The sequence below is a fragment of the Nematolebias whitei genome, chromosome 9, assembly GCF_014905685.2.
Source record: "Nematolebias whitei isolate Nwh7 chromosome 9, NemWhi1, whole genome shotgun sequence".
NCBI lineage: Eukaryota > Metazoa > Chordata > Actinopteri > Cyprinodontiformes > Rivulidae > Nematolebias > Nematolebias whitei.
The window spans coordinates 8638521-8663186 of record NC_056506.1 but is presented as its reverse complement, the minus strand read 5'-3'; the positions used below and the strand labels follow the sequence as shown (position 1 = coordinate 8663186).

The window sequence follows — 24666 nt, the reverse complement described above, 5'->3', positions numbered from 1 at the left end:
TAAACTTTTATTATTTGTTTTTAAAGCTCTGAATGGCCTTGCTCCTCCTTATATAACTGAGATGCTAAGTTTCCCCGCCTGCTCCAGATCTTTGAGGTCAGACAGCCAGCTCCTGCTCTCTGTTCCAAGGACTAAATATAAACGCTGGGGTGACCGTGCCTTTTCTGCGGCCGCACCTCGACTCTGGAATAAGCTCCCACTTGATCTGCGTCAGATTACTGAACTTGGCCCTTTTAAATCGAAGCTTAAGACTTTTTTATTCCAACAAGCTTTTAGTACGTAAATATGTGGTGACATTTCTGGTTTTATTTGTGCTATTATGTTGTGTTTTCTTGCTTTTAACCTATTGTCATTTTAAGTACTGTTTTTTGTTAAGCACTTTGGTCACCATCACCATGGTTGTGTAAAGTGCTATAGAAATAATTAAATTAAATTAAAATTAAATTAAAGAGTCAGTGGCTAAGAGAATGTCATTGAAAACTTTCAACAGTGATGACTCATTACTGTGGTGAGTTTTAAAACCAGATTGAAACAGTTCAAGAAGGTTGTGGTCGTTTATGTAAGATGTTAACTGGCTGTACACATTTTTCTCCAAAATCTTAGATACAAAGGGCAGTTTTGAAATTGGCCTAAAACTGGACATGTCTGTGGAGTCAAGACTGAAATTTTTAATCAGTGGTGTCACAACTGCATCTTTAAAACTCGCTGGTACCTGTCAACTTGCCAAGCTACCATTTATAATTTGGGACACATAAGGAGCCACCGTGTGACAAACCTCTTTAAAAAGATGAGGTGGGATGGGATCATTTGGAGATCCAGCAGACTTCTAGGGCTTTAACAGACTACTTGAGTAATCGACAGGCTGATTCCTAGGACATCTATTGAGTCTTTAAATTTCACGTCGAGTATTCGCAGTGACATCATTGTGTCACGTGATCTGCACCGGGCTACTAGTAGAAGCTACCAAATGGATTCCTCCCAGCAGATGGACTGAGCGGAGCAGGCCCAGTCTTGGCAAACAGGTAGAAATGCATCAATAGTCTGGAAATATTTCACTAAAGATGAATCTTCCGGTTCAACTACCATAAGGAAACAGAAAATGAATCAACTTCCTGACTGTTTGGAGATCGTTGCAAACCGGTGTTACACTATATTCTGTGACCACCGTATTTTGTGACCGTAGGGGGCTGTGTTGCATGCACTGTTGCAGGTAACAGAATAAGGTGTAACACCGGGTCCAATGACCAAACCAGAAGCAGCTACCTCTGACATTGTTTCACAAACAAAAAGCAAAAAATATTAATCTCTAAACCTATAAAAAAACCTATAAACATATTAATCTCTAAGACTAAACCTAATGCGCACCATAGCTGGCGGTGGTGTGGGGTGGTCCTCCGCCCCACTGTTTTTAGTTTTGTTTATTTATGTGCCGCACGTTATTTCTTTCACTTTTGCATCTTAATAATAATAACGAATAGTTTTGGTTTTCCTGTGACTTATTTACAGTATGATAAATGGTAGGAACATAATATATGCTCCCAATGTTTTGTTGGTCTTTGTTTTGTTTTTTTTGTAACTAATAAATGATGTTTTATTGCGGTTTTATTTTTTATTTATTTTTTCATCTTGAGATCCTATGACATCATCAACTACTCGAGTTCTACTCGAGTTTTATTATGTTTATGTCGAGTTTAAAAAATATGTAGTCGTTCAACCCCTACAGACTTCATACGACCAGTGATGTCTTTTAAAAAAGGCAGGGTGACAAGTTCAAGCTGATTGAAAACAGTGGTGTGTGTGACAAAGATGGCGGGGTCACAAGAAGGAGGGCTTATTAGAGCTCTAATGTTTGTAACCTTGTTGGTAAAAAAGCTCAGAAAGTTCTCGCATACTTCAGCTGAGTTCTCTGGGCTGGCTGATTGTGGGGCATTAAGAACAGAGCTGATGGTTTTAAAAAGCACATGTGGATTGTTGGAATTGGAGGAAATGATGCCAGAGAATTATTATTATTATTTTTTTTTTTGTATGATAGAAACGCCAGCTGTCCCTCAATGCTTGGAAAGACACCTGTAACTTGTCCTTTCAGTTTTGCTCTGCTCTCCTGCAGTGGCGTCTGGCAGCACATGTGACATCATCATTCTAGGGGTCAGGCTTCGGTCTGGAAGATCTTATCTTTAATAGGGCCACAGCATCTAAAACAGTCTGACAAGCCAAGTTAAAATGAGAGGAGAGAGCCTCAACATCTGAACAGGGATCCACAGGATCCCTGGAGTTGATGGCAGAATTAAAAACTGCAGAGAACTGAGCAACAGTGTAGGAGTTAACAACCCAGCAGGGCTGTGCAGGAATGCGGAGTTTGACTGAGTGACAGACAAGTGACATGTCAAACAACACAGGCATGTGGTCTGAAAAAGCAACATCACAAACATCCAGATTAGAAACATTAAAACCATGAGCTAAAACAAGATCTAATGTGTGGCCACATTCTTGGGTTGGACCAGATACAAACTGAAAAAAATTTAAAGAAGTGATAGGCTGTAAAAAAATCTTTGACCAACGGTTTATCAGTGTAACACACATGAATATTAAAGTCTCCAACTATTAAGATCCTGTCATATTTAAGCAGGACTCCTGCCAAAATATCTGCAATGTCAGTCAGAAAGTCTTTGGAATATTTTGGAGGTCTGTATAAAGCACCACACAGCACCCGGTGTGAAGATCCGAGCTGAAATATGTTGAACTGAAAGCGGGAGTAAAATGTTTAAGGTGTTATTTGTTTACAGAGATATCTCTCTCTGTAAACAGTCGTTATTCCTCCTACATGACCAGTCATCTTGGGAGAGCTGAAATAGGTACATTTTAGTGGCAAGAGTTCACAAAAAGCACTGGAATCACTGGAAGTTATCCATGTTTCAGTTATGAATTAAAAATCCAGGTGGATCCAGGAGGTGAAGAAATCCTTCAGAATAAAGTTCTTGTTAGTTGGCGATCTAACATTAACCAGGGCCATGTGAACATGAGATGGAGCGGGGGTGATGTAATCCATCCGAGGAGCTCGGTCCAGCAACAGCAGGTTGTGATGATTCACCACGCGCGCACGTAGGTAGTGGAGGGAGAGGCAGTGCACCAGCTGCCCCCCACCCAGGCCGACAACAGGTACCAGAGCCAGGGTGTAATCCATCCAAGGAGCTCGGTCTAGCAGGTTGTGATGATTCACTCCGCGCATGTGGAGGTGGGGGAAAACGAGGCCGTGCGCAGATTGTCCCTCATCCAGGCCAACAGCAGGAACCTGAGAGGAGCCAATAGGATCCAAGGAGCACCACAGGATGAAACTATTAGATGCAGCTCCAAACCCATCAGAGAGAACGGCCAATGCCAAACAGACTTTCAGTCTGATCAGCCAGCCGCTACATTTCACGCAACGTCTGTGCCCTCTCCATGCAGGTGGAGCTGGGGCGTGGCACAGGTAGGACAGCACGTCCAACCGAAATGGAGGGAAAAAAGTTTTCTGGCCACAAATGATGCCATGTTATTAAAACAGGGTTGAAGATTTAAAAGTGTATGGCGATTATACACCAACAGAGTTGGCACCCTGAATGATAAAAGCAAAAAAACAACACAACGTTTGCAGACAGAGGCAAGCCGAACACACTGGTGCCGCCATCTTGAATCAGAAGATTCCATTCCTATACAAGTGGTGCAAGAGTTTGGTTTGCATTTTGGGAGCATTAAGTCGGACCCCGTCAGGGTGGGAGTTGGATTCTGCCAGGGCTGCCCGTTGTCACCAAGTCTGTTCATAACTTTTATGGACAGAATTTCTCAGTGCAGCCAGGGGGCAGAGGGAGCCCGGTTTGGTGGGCTCAGGATTCCTTCTCTGAGGTTTAGCGAATGATGTGGTCCTATTGGCATAATCAAGCCATGAACTTCAGCTCTCACTGGAGCAGTTGGCAGTCGAGTGTGAAGTGGCTGGGATGAGAATCAGCACCTCCAAATCTGAGGCCATGGTCCTCAACCAGAAAAGGGTGGATTGCTCTCTTCGGGTCAAGGGTGATGTTCTGCCTCAAGTGGAGGAGTTCAAGGGTTTTGTTCACAAGTGAGGGAAAAATGAAGTGTGAGATTGACAGACGGATTGGTGCAGCATCTGCAGTACTGTGGACTCTGTGCTGGTCCGTTTTGGTGAATAGGGAGCTGAGCTATAAGGCAAAGCTCTCTGTTTACTGGTCGGTCTACGTTCCTACCCTCACCTATGGTCAGGAGATCTGGGTAGTGACCGAAAGAAAGAATGAGATCATGGATACAGGCGGCTGAAATGAGTTTCCTCTGCAGGGTACCTGGACTCTCCCTTACAGATAGGGTGAGAAGTTCAATTATCCGGGAGAGACTCAGAGTAGAACCACTGCTCCTCCATATCGAAAGAAGCCAGTTGAGGTAGTTTGGGCATCTGGTAAGGATGCTCCCATGTCGCCTCCCTGGGGAGGTGCTTCGGGTATGTCTGACTGGTAGGACACCTGGGGAAGACCAAGGACACGCTGGAGAGACTATGTCTCTCGGTTGGTCTGGGAACGTCTTGGAGTCCCCCCAGAAGAGCTGGAAGAAATGGCTGTGGAAAAAGATGTATGGGCATTCCTGCTTAAGCTGCTGCCCCCGAGACCCGACTTCAATTCAGTTCAGTTCAATTTAATTCCATTCAATTCAAAAACACTTTATTAATCTCAGAGAGAAATTAAATTGTTGTTCTAACTCATCATCCTGGTTTGATTAAAGAGTTGTTATAGATGTTGATGACTGTGGGCAGGAAGGATCTCAGAAAGGATTTCGGAACAAGCGTAAGATAATGGATGTATGAATGTATGGATTTTACAATTATTACAACATTTATTGCTCAAAATACGAGTTGAAGAAGACTCTCAGCTTCTTCTACATCAAACTTTAGCTTATTATCAGTGAAACTGACTGACTTGTAGTTCATTTTGGCCAACATCTAATAATCACCTATCAGCAAGTTTCATTAAAATATATCCAGTGGTTCATGAGATATTTTGCTAACAGACACACAAGGGGCACAACAGCGTAAGATGTTGCCTTTTTAAGCAGCAGGCGATAATTATAAACGCTTAAATCATTGGTGTATAAAACTTGAGTGTTAGCACAATGTATCACCTTCTTTCACTTTTTTGACCTTTTTAGGAAGTTCTGATGGCTGTCTTAGATTGTCGAAAAAATATTTGTCCTCATCGAGGCTGGTCATCTGTAGAAAGACAGAAGAAAATGGCATGTTTATTTGTCCCTGGACGTTCTAGGGAAGACGAGCTTATCACTCATTTTAAGACACATGATCAGAACCCGTCCAGAGGACCTGACATAACATTTTTAGATTTTTCCACCTGAATTACTGAGCATGCGTCAGGGTTTGATCAAATTAGGAATTCACATCTAAAATGTTCCTTTGAAAAAAACGAAACATAGAATCCAACAACTGGGTTAAAATCTGGATAAAAAGAGGATTAAGTTGTGCAGGCACATTGCTCGACTGCACCTTTTGTGGTGTTTTCATGTACAGGCCGTATCCGTTAGCTGAGGTCAGGTGGAGGTGGGAGGCGACGCTGAGGCGCAGCTCTCTGATGGTGGTTGTTGAGGATACCTCTAACAACTGCAAAAACACACAGAGTCGTCCAACAGATCTGAGTCAAGACTTCAGCTTACAATAAAAGGATTTGTTAATGATTCAGAAAGAAGGTAATCCTGAGACCGTAAACACTTTTTAAAGCAATAATAAATATATAAACATTGATGTGATGATGTCCCTCGTCTCTGAAAGGTTTGAATAGTGAATGTTTTTAGTTTTGGAGATGAGTGTTTCTCTGGAATGGAATTGAACAGGGAATGAAGCAAACCTAAAAGTTTTTGGTGCAACATATTCAAGTGGGGCGGAGTTACACTGTGGAGAAGAACAGAGGGAGGTTTTCATTTTGCTTGTCTGAGGCAGAGCAGAGTGACAGGTCCCAGTGAGTAGAGGGAATAAACATTATTCACCAGGTCCAGTGGAAGAGCCAGGGTGTGGTGGCCTTGGCCCCCATAGATTAATCTTGGGCATCCTCAATAATTTGAGGAAACTATACTTTTAAGTAAAATATAAAAACTAAAAAACATTTTTTTCTCAAACGATTAGATTGGTCAGTTTACAGATATCAATGGAGGCCAAATTGACACCACCATTGATTCTGGTGCAGCAACTCAGTGTTTGGTAGTGACCATTCTTACACCTAGATGCAGCCACACACCAAAATGGAAGTCTGTACCTCAGTTATTGTTATTTTTAAAATTATTACACATACAACATGCACAGACTTACAGAAGGTATTTTCAATTCCTCCTTTTCATTCCGTGACAGGGAACAAAAAGAAACTGAGTTAAATCAGCTAGCTTAACTTTCCTAATGCCAAAGTTTTCAACTCACCTTTTTACCACCTCAGCCTATAAAGAGTTTTTTTAATATTTTGTGGCTTTTGCTTTTGGTGCCACTGCAGGATTTTCAGTGGCCTCCATCTGGCCACCCCATTAAAACAGTTCTGGAGGTGCCCGTTAACAAGTGATTACAGCTTAATTAAATCCTGCATTATTAACTGTTAGTACTTCATCAAGGTACTTTTACTGTAAAATGGTTCTTGCTGAATGTTAGAAAAGAAAAACTGGCAGTTTTTGTGGTACCACTCGGACTCAATAACTGTTTCAGGTTTTATGCTAACTGAAGTAAGCCTGCTGTTGGCCATAGTTTCATAGTTTACATAAATCAATAAATGGTTTTGTTTTAGGTCTACAATAGAAGTAAAATACTTGTAATTCTATTTCGTATAGGCTTCGTCCTTTAAGACTGTCGCCAGTGGGTTTTATCCCTAAGGCGCTCAGCGCTGCACTGAAAACTTTAGTCCACACCCACTTGCTGTGTAGGCCTCTCCCCCCAGTCCATATAAATTATGGTGAGACTAGGAATTGGATCCCATTTTTTCTTCAGCCAGCTAGCTAGCACTGTCAGAAGAACGAAGAAGGAAAGTTGTCCAGCTTTGACTGGCACAACCTTCGCTAAGGCTGCCTGAGTCCCGCCACGCCAACCTCCTGCCGTCCCGGTGAGTTATTCCTCCCCGAGGAGAAGCAGACAAGCAGCCTTTGTTCAAGGTATGCGCCGAGAAGTACTTTTCCGTGGCGGGCCGCTACCCGCTGGACGACACCATCGCCTTCTCTAACGTTTTTTCCTCGCGGTAATCGAATGATTTCCTCGATAAAGGCGATGTTAGCAGCAGCCCCGCCGAATGTTTTTCCGTGGGGGGCCGCTAATCGCTGGACAATGCCACCGCTTTTTCTAACGTGTTTTTTTCTCGAGGTAAATTGGATGGTAAATGGACTGTACTTATATAGCGCCTTTCTATCTTATTTCAAGATACTCAAAGCGCTTTACACTACAATCTGTGTCCTCATTTATCCATTCATACAGCACTCTACTAGATCTCTACAAAGCTAATTGAACAAATCATTCTAATGAGACTAATCAGTGTTTTTAGATCACATTCATACACTGATGGGACACACATCAGAGGCTATGATGGGTTCAGTGTCTTGCCCAAGGACACTTCAGCATGTGACTGCTGGTAGATTCGAACCCCCAACTCTCGCATTGGAGGACGACTGCTCTAACCACTCAGCCACAGCCGCCCCGATGATTTCCTCGAAAAAGGCGTTGTTGGCAGCAGCTCCGCTGAATGTTTTTTTTCTGTGGCGGGACGCTATGCGCGGGACAACATCACCCCCTTCTTTGACGCAGAGTCACGCAGTGAACCGAATGACTCCTCCGAGAAGGTGAAGCGGAGCTGCCCCTTCCCTCCTGGAGAGCGTAGTGACGGAAGACGACTGGCCAAGTGAATGCTCAGCCACCTCGGATCTTCCAACGTCGGCGACCACACTGCTCCCAGCCGTCGGTGCCCTCCTCTCAGAGCTGCCCGACATAATCCAGGAGGATGTTAACACAAGGGACTTTCCGTCCCTCACCTCCCTCCGCCCTGATCGGATGATCTGGCGGCAAGGTTGGCTCCGCCCAGGCTCATCGCCTTGACCCCATCTGGCCTTGCTGTCCAGTTATGACGTCACACTGGAATGAGGCTGCAGCTGGGCTGGCAAGCTGAAGACAGCAATCTTCACCTTCACCTCCATCTCCAGAGTGGAGGGTTTTACCGATTGATGTTTTAACCTCGGTCCCCCTCCCCCGCTGGAGCCAAGCCTGGTGGGTGGCACTTGTGGGAAAACACTTCCAGCTGATCTCTCAGCTGCCTCTCTTCACACATTCCCCACACAGAACGAGCCAGTAACCTCTAAACAGCGTTTTTAAAAGGCACCGCAGTTCAGTAAATATCACAACACTTGTCTGCAACATCAGCTAAAACAATGTTTTTTCAGCAGACCAAGTCTGGTAAAATTGCTCCAGGGAAGCATGACCAGAGGGTGACAAAGTCTCTAACCGAGCTCACCAGTAATCATCCCAGACGGCCACAGCGAAAAACAACGTCGCCCTGCTGGCCTACAGCATCTCGAAGAGGCTGGAAGAAGCAGACCTGCTGGAGGAGACAAATAGCTCTCTCTGTAAAGCTGCTGATGTCATCTTAAACATGTGCAACCTCTGCGATTTGCCTGTCCCGCATCGCCGCCTGGATGACCATGATCCAGAGGATCACTTGGCTCCGCCTCTCACCATCCGTGTCCGAGAGGCTGCAGAAAGACCTGCTGGAGGGCCCCATCACCCCAGAGGCGCTGTTCGGGGCCAACTTCAGGACCATCCTTGAAGAATCGCAGAGGTCCGAGGAGGTCTCAGAGACTGTACACCGTCTGGTGACGTCACAGTCCATCTGCCCCTCCTGCCGCTGGAGGGACCACCTTGGCCAGTAACAGCACCAGAGGCGCTTCACAGCTGCAGCAGCGATTTCACACCCCGCTCCTCCGCCGGCCCCCTCCACCAGGTAACAGATCCTTGAGGGGAAGGTATGTGTTTTTTGATGATGTATGTTTTGATATAAAACAGAAACACCTCTGAAAGTTTTTTTCATCTGAGTCTGTCAGATCAGCTGATCTCTCAGCTGCCTCTCTTCACACATTCCCCACACAGAACGAGCCAGTAACCTCTAAACAGCGTTTTTAAAAGGCACCGCAGTTCAGTAAATATCACAACACTTGTCTGCAACATCAGCTAAAACAATGTTTTTTCAGCAGACCAAGTCTGGTAAAATCCCTCGTCTCTCAGCCAGAGCCTATTTTTAATTTCTGCTGTTTTTCTGACCACTCACAGCTCAGCGGGAGTAAACATGTTTCTCCACGACAGCTGGAGCCTCCACCGAAACGGCGTCTCACTCAGAAGCGCACACGCCTCCTTCGGTGCGCGCCGTCTCTCCTCAGCTCTATGTGAGACCGCAGCCTGGACCCAGCACAGAGGCACACATACAGCCTTTTTTCTGTCAGAGCCCCCGCTGAGTTCCCCTGGAGAATCTCTGGAGCGAGTGATGGCAGTAAGGATTTTTTAGTATGGTTGACCTTCATGAGAAACATGACACAATACGAATGAATGCCCGCTCTCCGAGCGCTACTCAGAGTTGCAGCGAGTGTGTTCCCTGGACAGATGGACGGACCATCTGATCAGAAGGGGTTACACGCTGCAGTTCACAGCTCAACCCCCACCGTTTCAGAGGGATTATAGCGACGGTTCTGTCTTCTCCAGAACAGAGCTCATGTCTCCTGTCAGAAGTTCAAGAATTTCTGACGAAAAACGTGTTTTCCAGAGCTCCCAACAGCTGCTGGAAAACTTCACCAGAACGACTGGGTTTTCACCTCCATAGACCTAAAGAGCGCATATTTTACATTTCAATCATTCTGAAACACCCCACGCATGTTCTTGAAATGCGTGGAGACGGATCTGCAGTCGTTACACATGGCAGGAATGAGAAATCCTTTTATCTGGATGATGGCTCTTATTAGCTCGGTCCAGTTAGAAAGCTGTCACACAGACCAAAACACTAGTGTTACACCTGCTAACCTGGGGTTTCTATAAACTGGGGAAAACTTCTGTTTGTTCGTCCCAGATGATCGTTATCTGGAAGTGGAGCTAACTCAACTACAATGAGGGCCATTATCACAGCTGAGAGCCAAAGCTCTGTCAGCTCAGCTCCGCTGTGTCAAACCTGGCTCCGCCATGTTAAACCCTGCAGCATAGTAACAGTTCTGCCTGTCATGCGACTCCTGGGATGATGTCACTGGCCCACATCATGGTTCCGTTGGGCCTACTTCACATGAGACACCTTCAGAGATGGTTCGCCCGCCTGTGCATAGATCCTGTGCGCCAGAAGAGGTGGATTATCTTTGTGCCCCCCTCCGTGAGAAACGATCTGAATCACTGGGGAAACCTCCTCATTCTGTCAGAGGGAGTTCCCATCAGCAGGCCTACGTCACACGTCTCAGTTTTCACAGACGCGTTCCTGTCAAGCTGGGAGGAATGTGTCTGTCCCAAGCAGTGGGATCACAGTGGCTGGACCACATGTCGCTTCACATAAATGTACTAGAATGTTTTTTCACCGTCTGAAACATGACTCAGCATTTTGCCCCTGCTGCGGGATCAGCATTTTCTGATCCACACAGACAACAAATGACGGCAGCTTACATACACCGTCAGGGAGGTGTGCGCTCAGCCCAACTGTTATGCATCACAAAACAGCTGTTGTGTTGGCCACAGAGGAACCTGCTCTCCATCAGAGCAGTGTACTTTCCCAGCGTGCCTGAACAGGCGAGCGGATATCATGTCAAGGGGCGGTCCCCACCACAGAGACTAGAGCCTCCATCCCGAGCTGTTTTTTCTTTGTTTTTTGGAGCAGTTTTGGCCGAGCAGCAGTGGATCTGTCTGCCACACGGGAGAACGCCCAGTGCTAATTATGGTTCTCACTGAGCCCACGAGACGACCCACCGTTAGGAGTGGACGCCTTTGTTCACAGCCCGTGGCCAAAAAAAAAAAAAAGGCTATTTTATGCGTTCCCTCCAGTCCTGCTGATATCACGGACCCTGGAGCGGGTCCGGGAGGAAGAACCGTCAGTCATCCTCGTAGCTCCTGAACGCATATGCGTTCTGTGGTTCCCGAATCTGCAGCGACTGATATCGGGTCAGCTGTGGAAACTGTTGTGGGGGGGCACTCTCCTCCAGGCAGGAAGAGCGATCAGGAGTTACCCAGAAATAGGTCAGCATCTTTGGGTCTGTCCGCTGAACAGATCCGTTTAGAAAAGATGGGCCTCCTACAGCATGTGGTGCGTACGTTCAGGGCGCATGAGCTGCTTCCACCACAACGTTGTACACATCAAGTGGACAGCTTTTCTCAGCATTGGTGTGGGGAGAAAAGTGTAGAGGCCATCTCATGTCCACTAGGTGGCATGCTGTCCTTTCTGCAGCAGCGGATGGACAGGGATCTAGGGTTCAGCACAATTAAGACTTATGCTGCAGCTATTTCTCCCTGTCACGAGGTTTCGGTGACAGAACAGTTTTTAATCACCCATTGATGAAGCACTTTCTGAAATGTGTACAGAGACACAGACCGGTGTCACGTCCTCTAGCTCCACAGTGAGACCTAATTATGGTCCTGCACACTCTGATCAAAGCTCCTTCTGAGCTTTTAGATCAGGTTTTACTTAAATTTCTATCATTTAGAACAGCCCTGCTGTTAGCTCTGATGTTGGCAAAGAGAGTGAATGATTGTCTGCTCTCTCTGTTGCTCCCTCATGTCTCAGAATTCAAGCTGACGACAGTTCAGCTGTACTGCGTTTTAACCCTGCTCTGAAAAGCATCACAAGCTCACTCAGATCGAGAGTGATAAACTTGGATGGGTTTTTATCCTCTTCCTCATAATTCATAATGCCATAATTCCTCATACAACAACATCTCACCTCCTTCTGTCCTATGCGCGCATTTTGTCATGTTACGTGGTGCACATGGCCGCACTGTGCCGTTTTCAGCGTATGTTCGTGCATTACTGGGACAGTCCTTCAGGACGTCCTCTACCCACCCAGCGCCTCTCACACTGGTTGTGTGAAGCTATTTCTGAAGCTTACAGTTGACCTGGACTGGATCCTCCAGAGAATCTTGGCACATTCCACCAGAGGGTTTTCATCCTTCATGGCTCTGCATGGAGGGATGACAGTGGAAGATATTTTGTATGGCGGCTGCCTGGCCATCGTCATGTTCAATTATTCGTTTTTATCTACGTGATGTTTCGTCTTTCTCCATGGCCCATTCTATTGTCAAGGTTCTGACAGAATGATTATTATTTGTTTCATGGAGCCTCACTTTTGAGCTCACACCTGCCTGCATGCAGTCGCAGTGTGAGATATTTATTATCAGTCACAAGTTCATGACTGCTGATTTTATCGTTATTAATCGGTTCATCCTGTGGAGCTGTTGGTCTGCTCTGTTCATCGTTACACTGTTACAATTTGTATCCTCTGTTGTTCCTATTCACAGCAGCAGGTCTTCTATCTCAGCCTTTTTCCTCACCAGAGATCTCCTCTGGTGCGCTCCTGCGCATGGGGCACGCAATTACGCAGCGTGTAATTACATACACAGAAGGCTGAGTGATGGAATGTTTTTTGTGCAAGCAGGTGCTTCATGTTGTGTCTGAATGGACCCAGTGAGGCATAGACTACATCCTGCTTTGCCTTTAACCCACTAGCGACAGTCTTAAAGGGCGAAGCCTATACGAAATAGAACGTTGGTTACATACTGTAACTCCAGATTCTATGAGTATAGGGGTAGCCCTTTAAGCGTGGGGCCTCACTGGTTCCTAAATGGCTGAAGAAAAAAGCTATTTGGGAGCCGATACCCGGTCTAACCATAATTTATACGGACCAGGGGAGAAGCCCACACAGCAGGTGGGCGTGGACTAAAGTTTTCAGTGCAGCGCTAAGCGCCTTAGGGATAAAACCCAGTAGCTACCCACTAGTCTTAAAGGCCTACGCCTATACTCTTAGAATCTGGGGTTACAGTACGTACCCAACGTCTTTTGTCCTTAAATTAGATTTAGAACCGATTCTTTGCAGGCAAAATTTTGTTTTCACAGTTTGAAGATGATACCAAGAACAACAAAAGTCCGAAAAATGCAAAAAGTGAAAAACAGACATGCAGAGAAACAGAAAGACTCATCTGTCCAATAAAACGCAGACAGAAGACAAGCCAGCACTCTGATGTGTCTTACAGCATTTGTGTCATTTGGGAAGTGGATTTTGTAGAAGATCTGGGTGCTATCCTGCTGGATGGCCTCCACTTCTGCTTGATGGGGGGGCAGCTTCCTGGGCTCCTTCCTGCACATCCAAAACACCCACGTTAAATTAACAGGAAAAAAGCAATTACATTAAAGTCTTTTGAGGTGAAAATGCAGTTTAAGATATCAAAGAGTAAAGAGGTGTATCAACAAATATGTTACAAAACACACCAATCAGCTGTGACCTTCTGACCTCCAGAAAGGGTCAAACTGCTCTGACTAGTCAGGGTGTGGACAGACATACACCCTGTGTCTCACTGGGGACTGAGGACAGCGTCTCACTGGGGACTGAGGACAGCATCTCGTTGGGGACTAAGAACAGTGTCTCACTGGGGACTGTGGACAGGGTCTCAATGGGGACTGAGGACAGTATCTCACTGGGGACTGAGGACAATGTCTCACTGAGGACCGAGGACAGTGTCTCACTGGGGACTGAGGAGAGTGTCTCACTGAGGACTGATGACAGTTTCTCACTGGGGACTGAAGACAGTGTTCCACTGAGGGCTGAGGACAGTTTCTCAATGGGAACTGAGGACAGTGTCTCACTGGGGACTGAGGACAGTGTCTCAATGAGGACTGAGGACAGTGCCTCACTGAGGACAGTGTCTCACTGGGAACTGAGGACAGGATCTCACTGGGGACTGAAGACAGGGTTTCAATGGGAACTGAGGACAGTTTCACTGGGACCGAGGACAGTGTCTCACTGAGGACTGAGGACAGTGTCTCACTGAGGACTGAGGAGTGTCTGAGGACTGAGGACAGTGTCTCACTGAGGACTGAGGACAGTGTCTCACTGAGGACTGAGGAGTGTCTGAGGACTGAGGACAGTGTCTCCCTGGAGACTGAGGACAGGGTCTCAATGGGACTTGAGGACAGGGTCTCAATGGGAACTGAGGACAGTGTTTTGCTGGGAACTAAGGACAGTGTCTCACTGAGGCCTGAGGACAGTATCTCACTGAGGGCTGAGGACAGTGTATCACAGAGGACTAAGGAGAATGTCTAACTGAAGGCTGAGGACAATGTCTCACTGAGGACTGAGGACAGTGTCTCACTGGGGACTAAGGAGAGTGTCTCACTGAGGACTGAGGATAGTGTCTCACTGAGGACTAAGCAGAGTGTTTCACTGAGGACTTAGGACAGTGTCTCACTGAGGTCTGAGGACAGTGTCTCACTGAGGACAGTGTCTCACTGGGGACTGAGGACTGCATCCCACTGAGGACAGTGTCTCACTGGGGACATTGTCTCACTGGGCTGCAACTGTTGGAGACAAACTGCAACTTATATTTGAAAGGGCGGGTCCAGAATGTCCTGAAATGTTCACGGGGTTCTTGACCATCACCTGAGTTGCAACGACTTTATCTTGCGCTACTAGAGAATTTGAACCAGTTTAAAAAGAATACTGCGTATGACACATTTTACACCCATCAACAAACTATAATACATGGACTGTATTTACTTATATATCGCCTTTCTATCTTATTTCAAGATACTCAAAGTGCTTTACACTACAATCTGTGCCCTCATTTACCCATTCATACAGCATTCTACTAGATCTCTACAAAGCTAATTGAACAAATCATTCTAATGAGACTAATCAGTGTTTTTAGATCACATTCATACACTGATGGACACACATCAGAGGCTATGATGGGTTCAGTGTCTTGCCCAAGGACACTTCAGCATGTGACTGCTGGTGGATTCGAACCCCCAACTCTCGCATTGGAGGACGACTGCTCTAACCACTCAGCCACAGCCGCCCCACAATACAGCAATCTGTAGTAATGGCACGGAGAAGCAAAGACCTTGTTTTAAACTTTGACCTTAATTTCTGACCTTGACCTTGAAGGTGAGTGATGAAATTATATTCACACGCCGTCTAACCATGATGAATAAGGGTATGAAGTTTTGTTAAATTATCTTTACCGAATCAGAAGTTATGGGTGGGACAAGAGAACAGTTTTTCCATATTACAAGCCGCCTTCGACGGGCGAATAATAAAGTGACAGAGCCGTCATAGGCCCAGGACCCGTCCAATCCTTCTTCACTTACTTTTGTAACTCTCGAGCACCTAACCAGCTTTTTAAAAATAGATAAACTTGAAACACACCATGGAAAAAGACATGAAACCATTAGTTTCCTGTCAATCATTAAATCAAACTAAACAGTTACAATTCTTCAAACCTTTTAGTTTGCTAAATGCCCAAATCATGGGAGATATCCATCCATCCATCCATCCATCCATTTTCCTCTGCTTATACGGGGTCGGGTCACAGGGTAGCAGCCTAAGTAGGGAGGCCCAGACTTCCCTCTCCCCAGCCACTTGGTCCAGCTCCTCCGGAGGAATCCCGAGGTGTTCCCAGGCCAGCCGAGAAACATAGTCCCTCCAGCGTGTCCTGGGTCTTCCTCTGGGCCTCCTCCCGGTGGGACGTGTCAGGAACACTTCACCAGGGAGGCATCCAGGAGGCATCCTAAACAGATGCCCGAGCCACCTCAACTGGCTCCTCTCGACGTGGAGAAGCAGCGGCTCTACTCTGAGTCTCTCCCGGATGATCGAGCTTCTCACCCTATCTCTAAGGGAGAGCCCAGACACCCTGTTGAGAAAACTCATTTTGGCCGCTTGTATCCGAGATCTCGTTCTTTCGGTCACAACACAAAGCTCATGACCATAGATGAGGGTGGGAACGTAGATCAATCGGTAAATTGAGAGCTTTGCCTTTTGACTCAGCTCTCTCTTCACCACGAAAGACCTGTACAGCGCCCGCTTCACTGCAGACGCTGCACCTATCCGCCTATCAATGTCACATTCCATTTTTCCCTCATTCATGAACAAGACCCCAAGATACTTGAACTCCTCCACTTGGGGCAGGACCTCCTCCCTGACCCGGAGAGGGCACTCTACCCTTTTCCAGCTCAAGACCATGGCCTCGGATTTGGAGAGATAATCCAAAAAAAAATTCTTAACAACTCTCTTTAAAGTTCCAGGTTTACATACACCATTACTTTGTCCTTAGACAATTAGTAGAAGCCCAGATGATGATGCTTTTAATTAGTTGCTTGACAATGTGTGAGTGAATTGGAGGCACACCTGTGGATTCACAAAGGTGAGGCACATTTCAGACACACTTCTGCTTTATATCATGGGTAAATCAAAATAAATCAGCCAAGATATAAAGGAGTAGAATCAACCTCCAAACTCTGGTTCATCCTTGGGTTTCCAGATGCCTGAAGATTCTGTTTATCTGTTCAACTACACAGATTAACACACCATGCGAACGTCCTGTCGTCTCACCACTCAGGAAGAAGGCAGGTTTTGTAGTTCCAAATGGTTTTTGGTGCAAAATGTGCAGCTCAACTCCAAAACAAAGATAACAGAGCTTGTGAAGAAGCTGGACTAAGTATGACTATCTAGAGTGAACAGAGTCCTGGATCACCACAGGCTGAAGGTCACTCTGAGGAAGAAGACATTACAGTGGGAAAGATCCTCAAAACATTTTCAAATGCACACAGGGACAAAGACCCTAATTCTGGAGAGACAAGTCCTGTTGTCTGATCAAACTAAACCTGAACTGTTTGGCCGAAAATGACCATTGTTGCATCTGGAGGAAATAGCTAACCCAACTGTGCAGTAACGTGGGTGGCAGAATTATGTTGTGGGGATGTTTCACTGCTGGAGAAACTGGTGTACTTCACGAAATGCCACCACGAATAAAGAACAATATGCAGAAGTGTTGAAGCAACATCTTAAGACATCATCCAGGAAGTTAAAGCTTGGACACAAACTGCTCGTCAAATGGATGACCCTAAATAGCCAGACGAGATGGTGAAAGAGCACGGTGGCTCAGTTGGTAGACCTGATTCAAATCCCGGTCCGGGATCTTTCTGGGTGGAGTTTGCATGTTCTCTCCATGCTGCATGGGTTTTCCACAGGTACTCCTGTTTACTCCCACATACCAAAAACATACATGGTAGGCTGATTGGTAACTCTAAATTATCTCTAGGTGTGAGTGAAAGAGTGAATGGTTGTTTGTCTTGTTTGTCTCTATGTGTCCCTGCGATGGACTGGAGACCTGTCCAGGGTGTTCCCCGCCTCTCGCACAGTGACTGCTAGACATGAGCACCACTGACCCCACCGGGACCCAAAAAGGAAGAAGTGGGTAAAGATGATGGATGAATGGAGTTACAAGTGGATTAAGGATGCAAAGTCAATGTTTTGGAGTGGCCATCACAAAAATTTGATCTCAATCCTATAAAATACCCATGGACCATGGACTGTGGTGCCTATAGAATACCCATGGACCATGGACTGTGGTGCCAATAAAATACTAGGGATGCATGATCCACTTTTTTTTTTTTTTTTTTTTTTTACTTCCGATCCGATCCCGATACCTAAATCTGGTTGTCTGCCGATACCGTTCTGATATCATCATCATTATAGATTTTATATGAGGCTGTAATAATCTCCTCTCAAGTACAATTTGTACAAATATATTCATGCATGTCCAAAAAGGAAACTTGAGGGAAGTTTTAATGTTGGATAAGTTTTAAAGTTAGAATTAAATTCTGCTAACACAAAACATGTTTTTTTTCTATCTTTAAAGTGGATATTAAAGTGATTAAGTGATTATTTAAAATTATTTTATATATTTTTAACCTTCCTACTATGTTAGGGTCCGTAGTGACCCATTTTAAATTTTAAAACATGATACTGTCTTTTAAATATTTTTTTTTGCATCAAGGCTTTTTGACTTTGTCTGGAACCTTTATTTAAATAAAAAAATATATTTTTTTTTTTCACTAAATTTAATTTTTATTTTTTATAGAACAACACGCACTTGCCGCGCTGGGGTCATTTGTGACCCAGTTATGGTATAAGACTATCAACCAATAATCAGTGTCAAAACTGAAATCATAAACACACTGTGACCTCACTAACGTTGTCATACATATGTTAGGGCCTTCTGTTTTTACCTGTTTGTCTACTTCACTGACCAAAACATCCCCATTTATCCATACTACTTTTATTGATAAGTCCCTCATACTCTGCTCCCAAAAACTGAAAAAGTTCATCCAGCTGTAGATGCAGTGACATGTTGAGGCATGCCCATGTAGAGATAAGCCTACCTGGATAGCCATGCCCATCTTGATAGGCAGACCTAGATAGACACACCCACCTGGGTGTGTCTCTACATGGGCATGTAGAGACATGTAGAAACAGACAGTCCATTTTACCTAGAGCTTGGCTACATACCAAAATGAAGAGAAGATTCACAGTACAAGAAGCTCTAGATCACATCCTTGCTGAAAATGATGCAGAGGACACACCTAGTGACACAGATGAGCCCGTTTCTGAGGAGGACAATGCTATTGAATATGAATCAGAGTACACAGACTCGTCGGATGAGGAGGGCACAGGTGCTGAAGCTGCTCCTGTAACTGAAACCTATAAATCCAAAAAGGGTAACATCACTTGGAGTGCGATTCCTCCTGTTTCACATGGCAGGGAAGCTGCTGAAAATGTTATGAAGATGACCCCTGGGATTACAAGGTTTGCTGTGACACGAGTAAGTGACATCAAGACATGCTTTGATTTGTTTATGCCATTGTCACTAAAGAAAGTCATCATTGCTATGATAAACCGCGAAGGGAAAAAAGTTCACGGTGACACTTGGAAGGACATTGATGAGGAGTGCCTGGATGCTTTTATTGGTGTTCTTCTTCTCGCTGGCGTGTACAGATCCAGCAATGAGGCCCTTACTAGTCTCTGGGATGTGTCCACAGGCAGGAGTATTTTCCGCGCAACAATGTCACTTCAGACCTTTCAAATGATCTCAAGAGTCCTCAGATTTGACAACAGAGATACTAGAGCACGGTCTGACAAGCTTGCTCCCATCAAAGACGTCTGGGATAGATGGGTGAAGCTCCTTCCACTGATGTTCAACCCAGGACCAAAGGTGACAGTGGATGAGCGTCTTCTCCCTTTCCGTGGAAAATGCCCCTTCCGACAATACATGCCCAGTAAGCCAGGCAAATATGGCATAAAAATCTGGGCAGCCTGTGATGCGAAAACCAGCTATGCCTGGAATCTACAGATTTACACAGGCAAACTTGCAGCTGGCATCCCTGAGAAGAATCAAGGAAAACGGGTAATCCTTGATATGACTACTGGACTGCGGGGTCACAATATCATGTGTGACAATTTCTTCACCAGCTATGATCTTGGACAAGAACTTCTCAAGAGGAAACTTACCATGGTGGGCACAATAAGAAAAAACAAACCTGAGCTGCCCCTTGAAATTTTGCAGGTGAAAGACAGGGCTCCACTGTCTTCAAAATTTGCTTTTACAGAAACCACCAGTGTTGTTTCATACTGTCCCAAAAAGAACCGGAGTGTGGTACTTATGTCCACTCTTCACAAAGATGCAGCTGTGTCAACAAGAAGTGACAAAAAGCCTGAAATCATCCTGGACTACAATAAAAACAAAGGAGGAGTGGACACCCTGGACAAGCTGACTGCCACCTACACTTGCCAGCGAATGACCAGGAGATGGCCAATGGTTGTATTTTACAACATCCTAGATGTGTCTGCATACAATGCATTTGTCTTGTGGACCCAGATTGACTTGGGGTGGAACGCCAAAAAAAAACACAAGCGGAGATTGTTCCTTCAGGAGCTAGGAAATTTGTTGATCAAGCCATACATTGAGAGAAGGGAACGGATACCCCGAGACCCAGCCACTGCGAACGTTGTCAGACAGCTCCGGAGCACCACTCCAACCACATCATCAGCTGCACAAAGTGCATCAGTGACAACACGCCCTTCAGGCAGCCGGGCTTCAACATCGACCACACCCACAACTCCACCTGCTTCAAAACGAAAGAGGTGTCAGATGTGCCCAAGCAATAAAGACCGGAAAACAAACACATTGTGCCTTGACTGCAGAAAATACATATGCAAAGAACATAGGAAAACTGCCACTTTTTGCAACACATGCATCTGAACACAACGCAAGTTCATACGCAAGTTCATACGCATGCATGAAAGACAGAAAGAAACTAGAAAGAGCATGTTTGTAACTAGAAGAGTATTTATTTCATTTTGATTTTTTCTTGTCTTTCTGAATCTGTATTTTGTATTATTACTTGTTCTGCTTTTTATTTTATATTGGTATTAAAGTTCAATGTTTGAAAATAAATGTTTCTTCCTTTTTTTGACGTAAATATACATGGGTCAAAACTTACCCTTAACACTATAAATGTTACTATGGTTAATAATATTAAAATAACAAAATAATAAGACACATTTATTTTAGAGATGTGTTCTAATACTTCTTAAAAAAACACTGTTTTGAGGGCATTTTTTGGCTGATTTAAGACGGGTCACAACTGACCCGTTAACATCATAAGTGCGTGCGGGATCTCGCCCCGCTAGGAAGGTTAAATAATGAGCAGATATAAGAATTTTTTTCTTCTTTCTGCACTCTTTTCATTCAATGTTTTCTTTTTGATGAATTTGTTTTGTTTCTTTTAAATTAATGAAATTTTTTTTCTCCCTTCTTTCAGCTACTCCCTGCGTTAGGGGTCGCCACAGTGAACTAAGTCGCACAAAGACTTGGCAGTTATTTTTTACGCTGGATGCCCTTCCTGACACAACCACAGATCACCGAGCTACCACAGCCCTCTGTGTAAAGCAGACAGCTGCTATCTAGGACACCCGGAGGAGCAGATGGTGGGGGTTAAGGGCCTTGTTCAAGGGCCCAGAGTGAGACGAATAAGGGTGGGGGCAGGTGTGGGTGCTTCACCTACACCACCCACATTTTTGATGTTGTCAGTACCGGGGTTTGAACCGGCAATCTTCCGATCACAGGCCCACCTTCTCTAACCTTTAAAAAGTTTAAAAACTCACTACTATTCAATAGCTTTCAACACAAGATGATCTGTGTTTTGATCCTGTATGCTCCACACTGGTTTGTCGTCATTATCTGCATCGTTTTTATGTCTATTCTGATTTACCTCATTTTGTATTTTGCTTTGTGTGTTACCTGTTGTTTTGTCTGTACAGCACTTTGGTTGGCTTTGTAGCTGTTTTAAGTGCTTTATAAATAAAGTGGTATGGTATGGTAACCTTTGTGCCACCACTCCCCATTTTAAATGAACGAATAAATGAAAAAAATAAAAGTTAAATGGCTTTAAACATCTGCTACGTTCATGGCATAAACCAACAGACATGTTCCTGTTTTTAGTATTTTACATTTCTATAATGTAGCTGTTTTTGTTTCGTTTAAAAAATATATATATGTTATATATATATATATATATATATATATATATATATATATATATATATAAAATGTACTTGTAATTTTCAAATCATATGTTTTTTTTAATGATTGTCTACTGTTCTACTGATAAATATCTCCTGGAGGGTAAACTATATCTTGGCTGCAAGTATCAAGCTGCAAAATCCTTTGTTTTCTACAACTGATAGTGGTTGGTCATTAATTACGTTGAAGTTTAGCAACTTCTCGGTAAACATTCGAGCTCCGGGGCTTCAGCGATGTGTTTTTCTTGTTCAGTCCAGGGCGGGCAGCCCGTCTCCGAAGAGCAGTGTTGCCAGGTGTATGATAATTATCGTATTTGTACAACAATTTTGCCCTCTGTACGATGTACAATCAATAATCCCAAAAAAGGCCAAATAAACGATAATTTGACCATTCCGTGAATGTGTGGTTGTAATTAGTTGTCATCAACCTGTCGCAACTGTCTGTCGGAGTTTTTTTTTGTGAACCCTGAAGGCATCTGTGTCCAGAAACAGATGCACAATTGGCTGGAAATTCCAGCCAATCGTGCTTTTCTAAATGTGACCTACGAGTGACATGTATACGTTTGCCTCAGAACAACAGCCATGATTGGCTAAATAGTCTGCTGCGCCTGCCCCATGAGTGAGGAAAAAAAAAAGATAAAAAGAAAAGAAGAAGAAGCAGAGCCGGTCTGGAAGAAGAAGTGAATTTATGGATTTTCCTCTTTTTTTTGACGGGCTAATGAGCTTCCTGCCACGAAAACATTTAGCCTCATCACACCTGGGCGCTCAGATAGCTGCCCAGTGCACGTCTCTCTTGGGGGATGGGTCCTTGTGACTCAATGAAACTACCTGTATAAGTAAAGGTTAAAAAAATCTGACCAATGAAATTACGGAACAGATCACAGTGGACCTATGAAACTGGGAGGGAAGGAGAGAACGGAGAGGGGCGAGGACCCCCTCCCCCCACGTGCAGAGCACGTGAGGAGGGACTGTCATTCCCCAATCTGTTACAGAAGCAGGATCTGTAGTGTACTTCCGGGTCACACAGATCGCGGTTGTTTATGAATAAAAACTGTCATAATTTACTTTGAAAATTATGTGCTCTATCTTCACCGATCTTCATGTAGCTAATTTACGCCACTTGTATTTCCGTTACAAATCATTGGTTAAGTTGATATGCGATTCATTAGACCTGACCCCCGGCCTGGACTGAATGAGAAAAACCCTTCAAGATTCAGAATGAATTATTTCCATGGTGAAACAGTGCCGCTCAGTGGTGAAGCTGCATATAATTTAAGCCATGATGTAAATATGTCAATGATTTTAACGGAAATACGAGTGACGAAAATTAGCAACATGAAAATTGGCTGATACAGCACATACTTTTCTAAGTAAATTAAGACCGTTCTTATTCATAAACAGAATTATATTAGTACATTTTCCTTAATCTAGCATATTGAATGAACGGTGATCCGTGTAACCCGGAATTATTCCTTTTAGCGCATGCGCAAATGAGCTACACTGCGGATCGAGTTCCGCAACAGATTGGGTAACCACAGGGACTCCCCTGCATGCGCAGAGCAACTTTTATTCCGCAGAGCACAAGCTTGCAGCAGGAGGAATATGAAGATAGCGATCAATGACTTCCTGGTAGGCTACTGTATGTTTTTGATAATGAGAGACTGAGGACATGTGATGAGGTTTTTCTGAGGATGTTCAATTCTGACATTGAAGAAGACTTTAGTGGTTTTAGTGCACAGAAAGAAGATGAAGATAGCTATCAGTGACTTTTCCTGGTAAGCTACTGTATTTTTTAACCATCCATCCATCCATTATTTTTTACCCGATTCTTCCCTTTTGGGTCACGGGGGTCGCCGGTGCCCATGTCCAGCAATCACTGTGCGAAGGACATGGTACACTCTGCACGAGTCACAAGTCTATTACAGGGCCACATAGAGACAAACAATAATTCACTATCTCACTCACACCTAGGGACAATTTAGAGTTACCAATCAGCCTAACATGAATGTGTTTGGTCTGCAGGAAGAAACCGGAGTACCCGTAGAAAACCCACGCATGCACAGAGAGAACATGCAAACTCTACCCAGAAAGTCCAAAAAAGTTCAATCTGGTCCTCTGGACATTCAAAAAAACAAAAAATAAAACAAAGCAAAAAAATATAGAAACGTTTCGTCTCTCATCCAAGAGACTTCCTCAGTCTGAGGTGCTGTTTTCAGCTCAGTCTCTTAAATAGCACCTTCTCAGAGTGGATCAACCAGTTTGCTGCTGACAACCAAAACTAGCTGCACACATCAAGAAGGACCATCAGCCTAACAATGGATCATTAGCACACTGATGGCTGTTTACTATTCACAGAGGGCTGAGTGATACTAGCAATCACAGCAATGTAAGAGGGGGACAGTTGAAACCGGAGGCCTCCACCCCTGTTTAATGATGGACGATTTCTTTTCACAAAGATGGCCTCCTTTACTCCTCTCTCAAACCATCGTTCCTCTGTCCAGGATGTGAACATCTTCTTCCTTGAAAGAGTGACCGCTGGCCTGGAGATGAGTGTAGACCGCAGAATCCTGGCCTGATGATGTTGATCTTCTGTGCTGGGCCATCCTTTTGGCCAGTGGCTGTTTAGTTTCTCCGATGTAAGACTGATCACAGCCCTCCTGACACTGAACAGCATACACAATATTACTCTGTTTGTGCCGGGGAACTGGATCTTTAGGATGAACCAGTCTTTGCCGTAATGTATTTTGGGGTTTAAAAGCCACTGGGACGTTATGTTTAGAAAATAAACGTCTACCCAGAAAGGCCCCTGGACTGGGATTTGAACCAGGGACCTGCTTGCTGAGAGGCAGCAGCTCTACCAGTTGCCCAGTGTTGTGGTTCGAATACCACGTCGTGTTCAAAACGGCTGAGGCGTCACCCTTCGTATAAAAGATTTAATTGACACAACATGGGTTACAGATATTCAGAGACAAACAATTACATTAATAAGATATATGCATATAAATGGAGCATTAAGAAC

General features: G+C 44.6%; 1 protein-coding gene across 1 annotated transcript in view; it reads right to left on the bottom strand.

Moving 5' to 3' along the window:
• The window catches only part of LOC119414867 (unconventional myosin-VIIa), a 246919-nt gene that overhangs the window by 53208 nt on the left and 169045 nt on the right, over positions 1–24666 (bottom strand). The window contains exons 41-43 of the mRNA XM_037681988.1: positions 13262–13367; positions 5537–5650; positions 5161–5248 (exon numbers count right to left, since the gene is read on the bottom strand). Of these exons, the coding sequence (XP_037537916.1) occupies positions 5161–5248; positions 5537–5650; positions 13262–13367 (308 nt within the window). The remainder of the gene's footprint in view (positions 1–5160; positions 5249–5536; positions 5651–13261; positions 13368–24666) is intronic.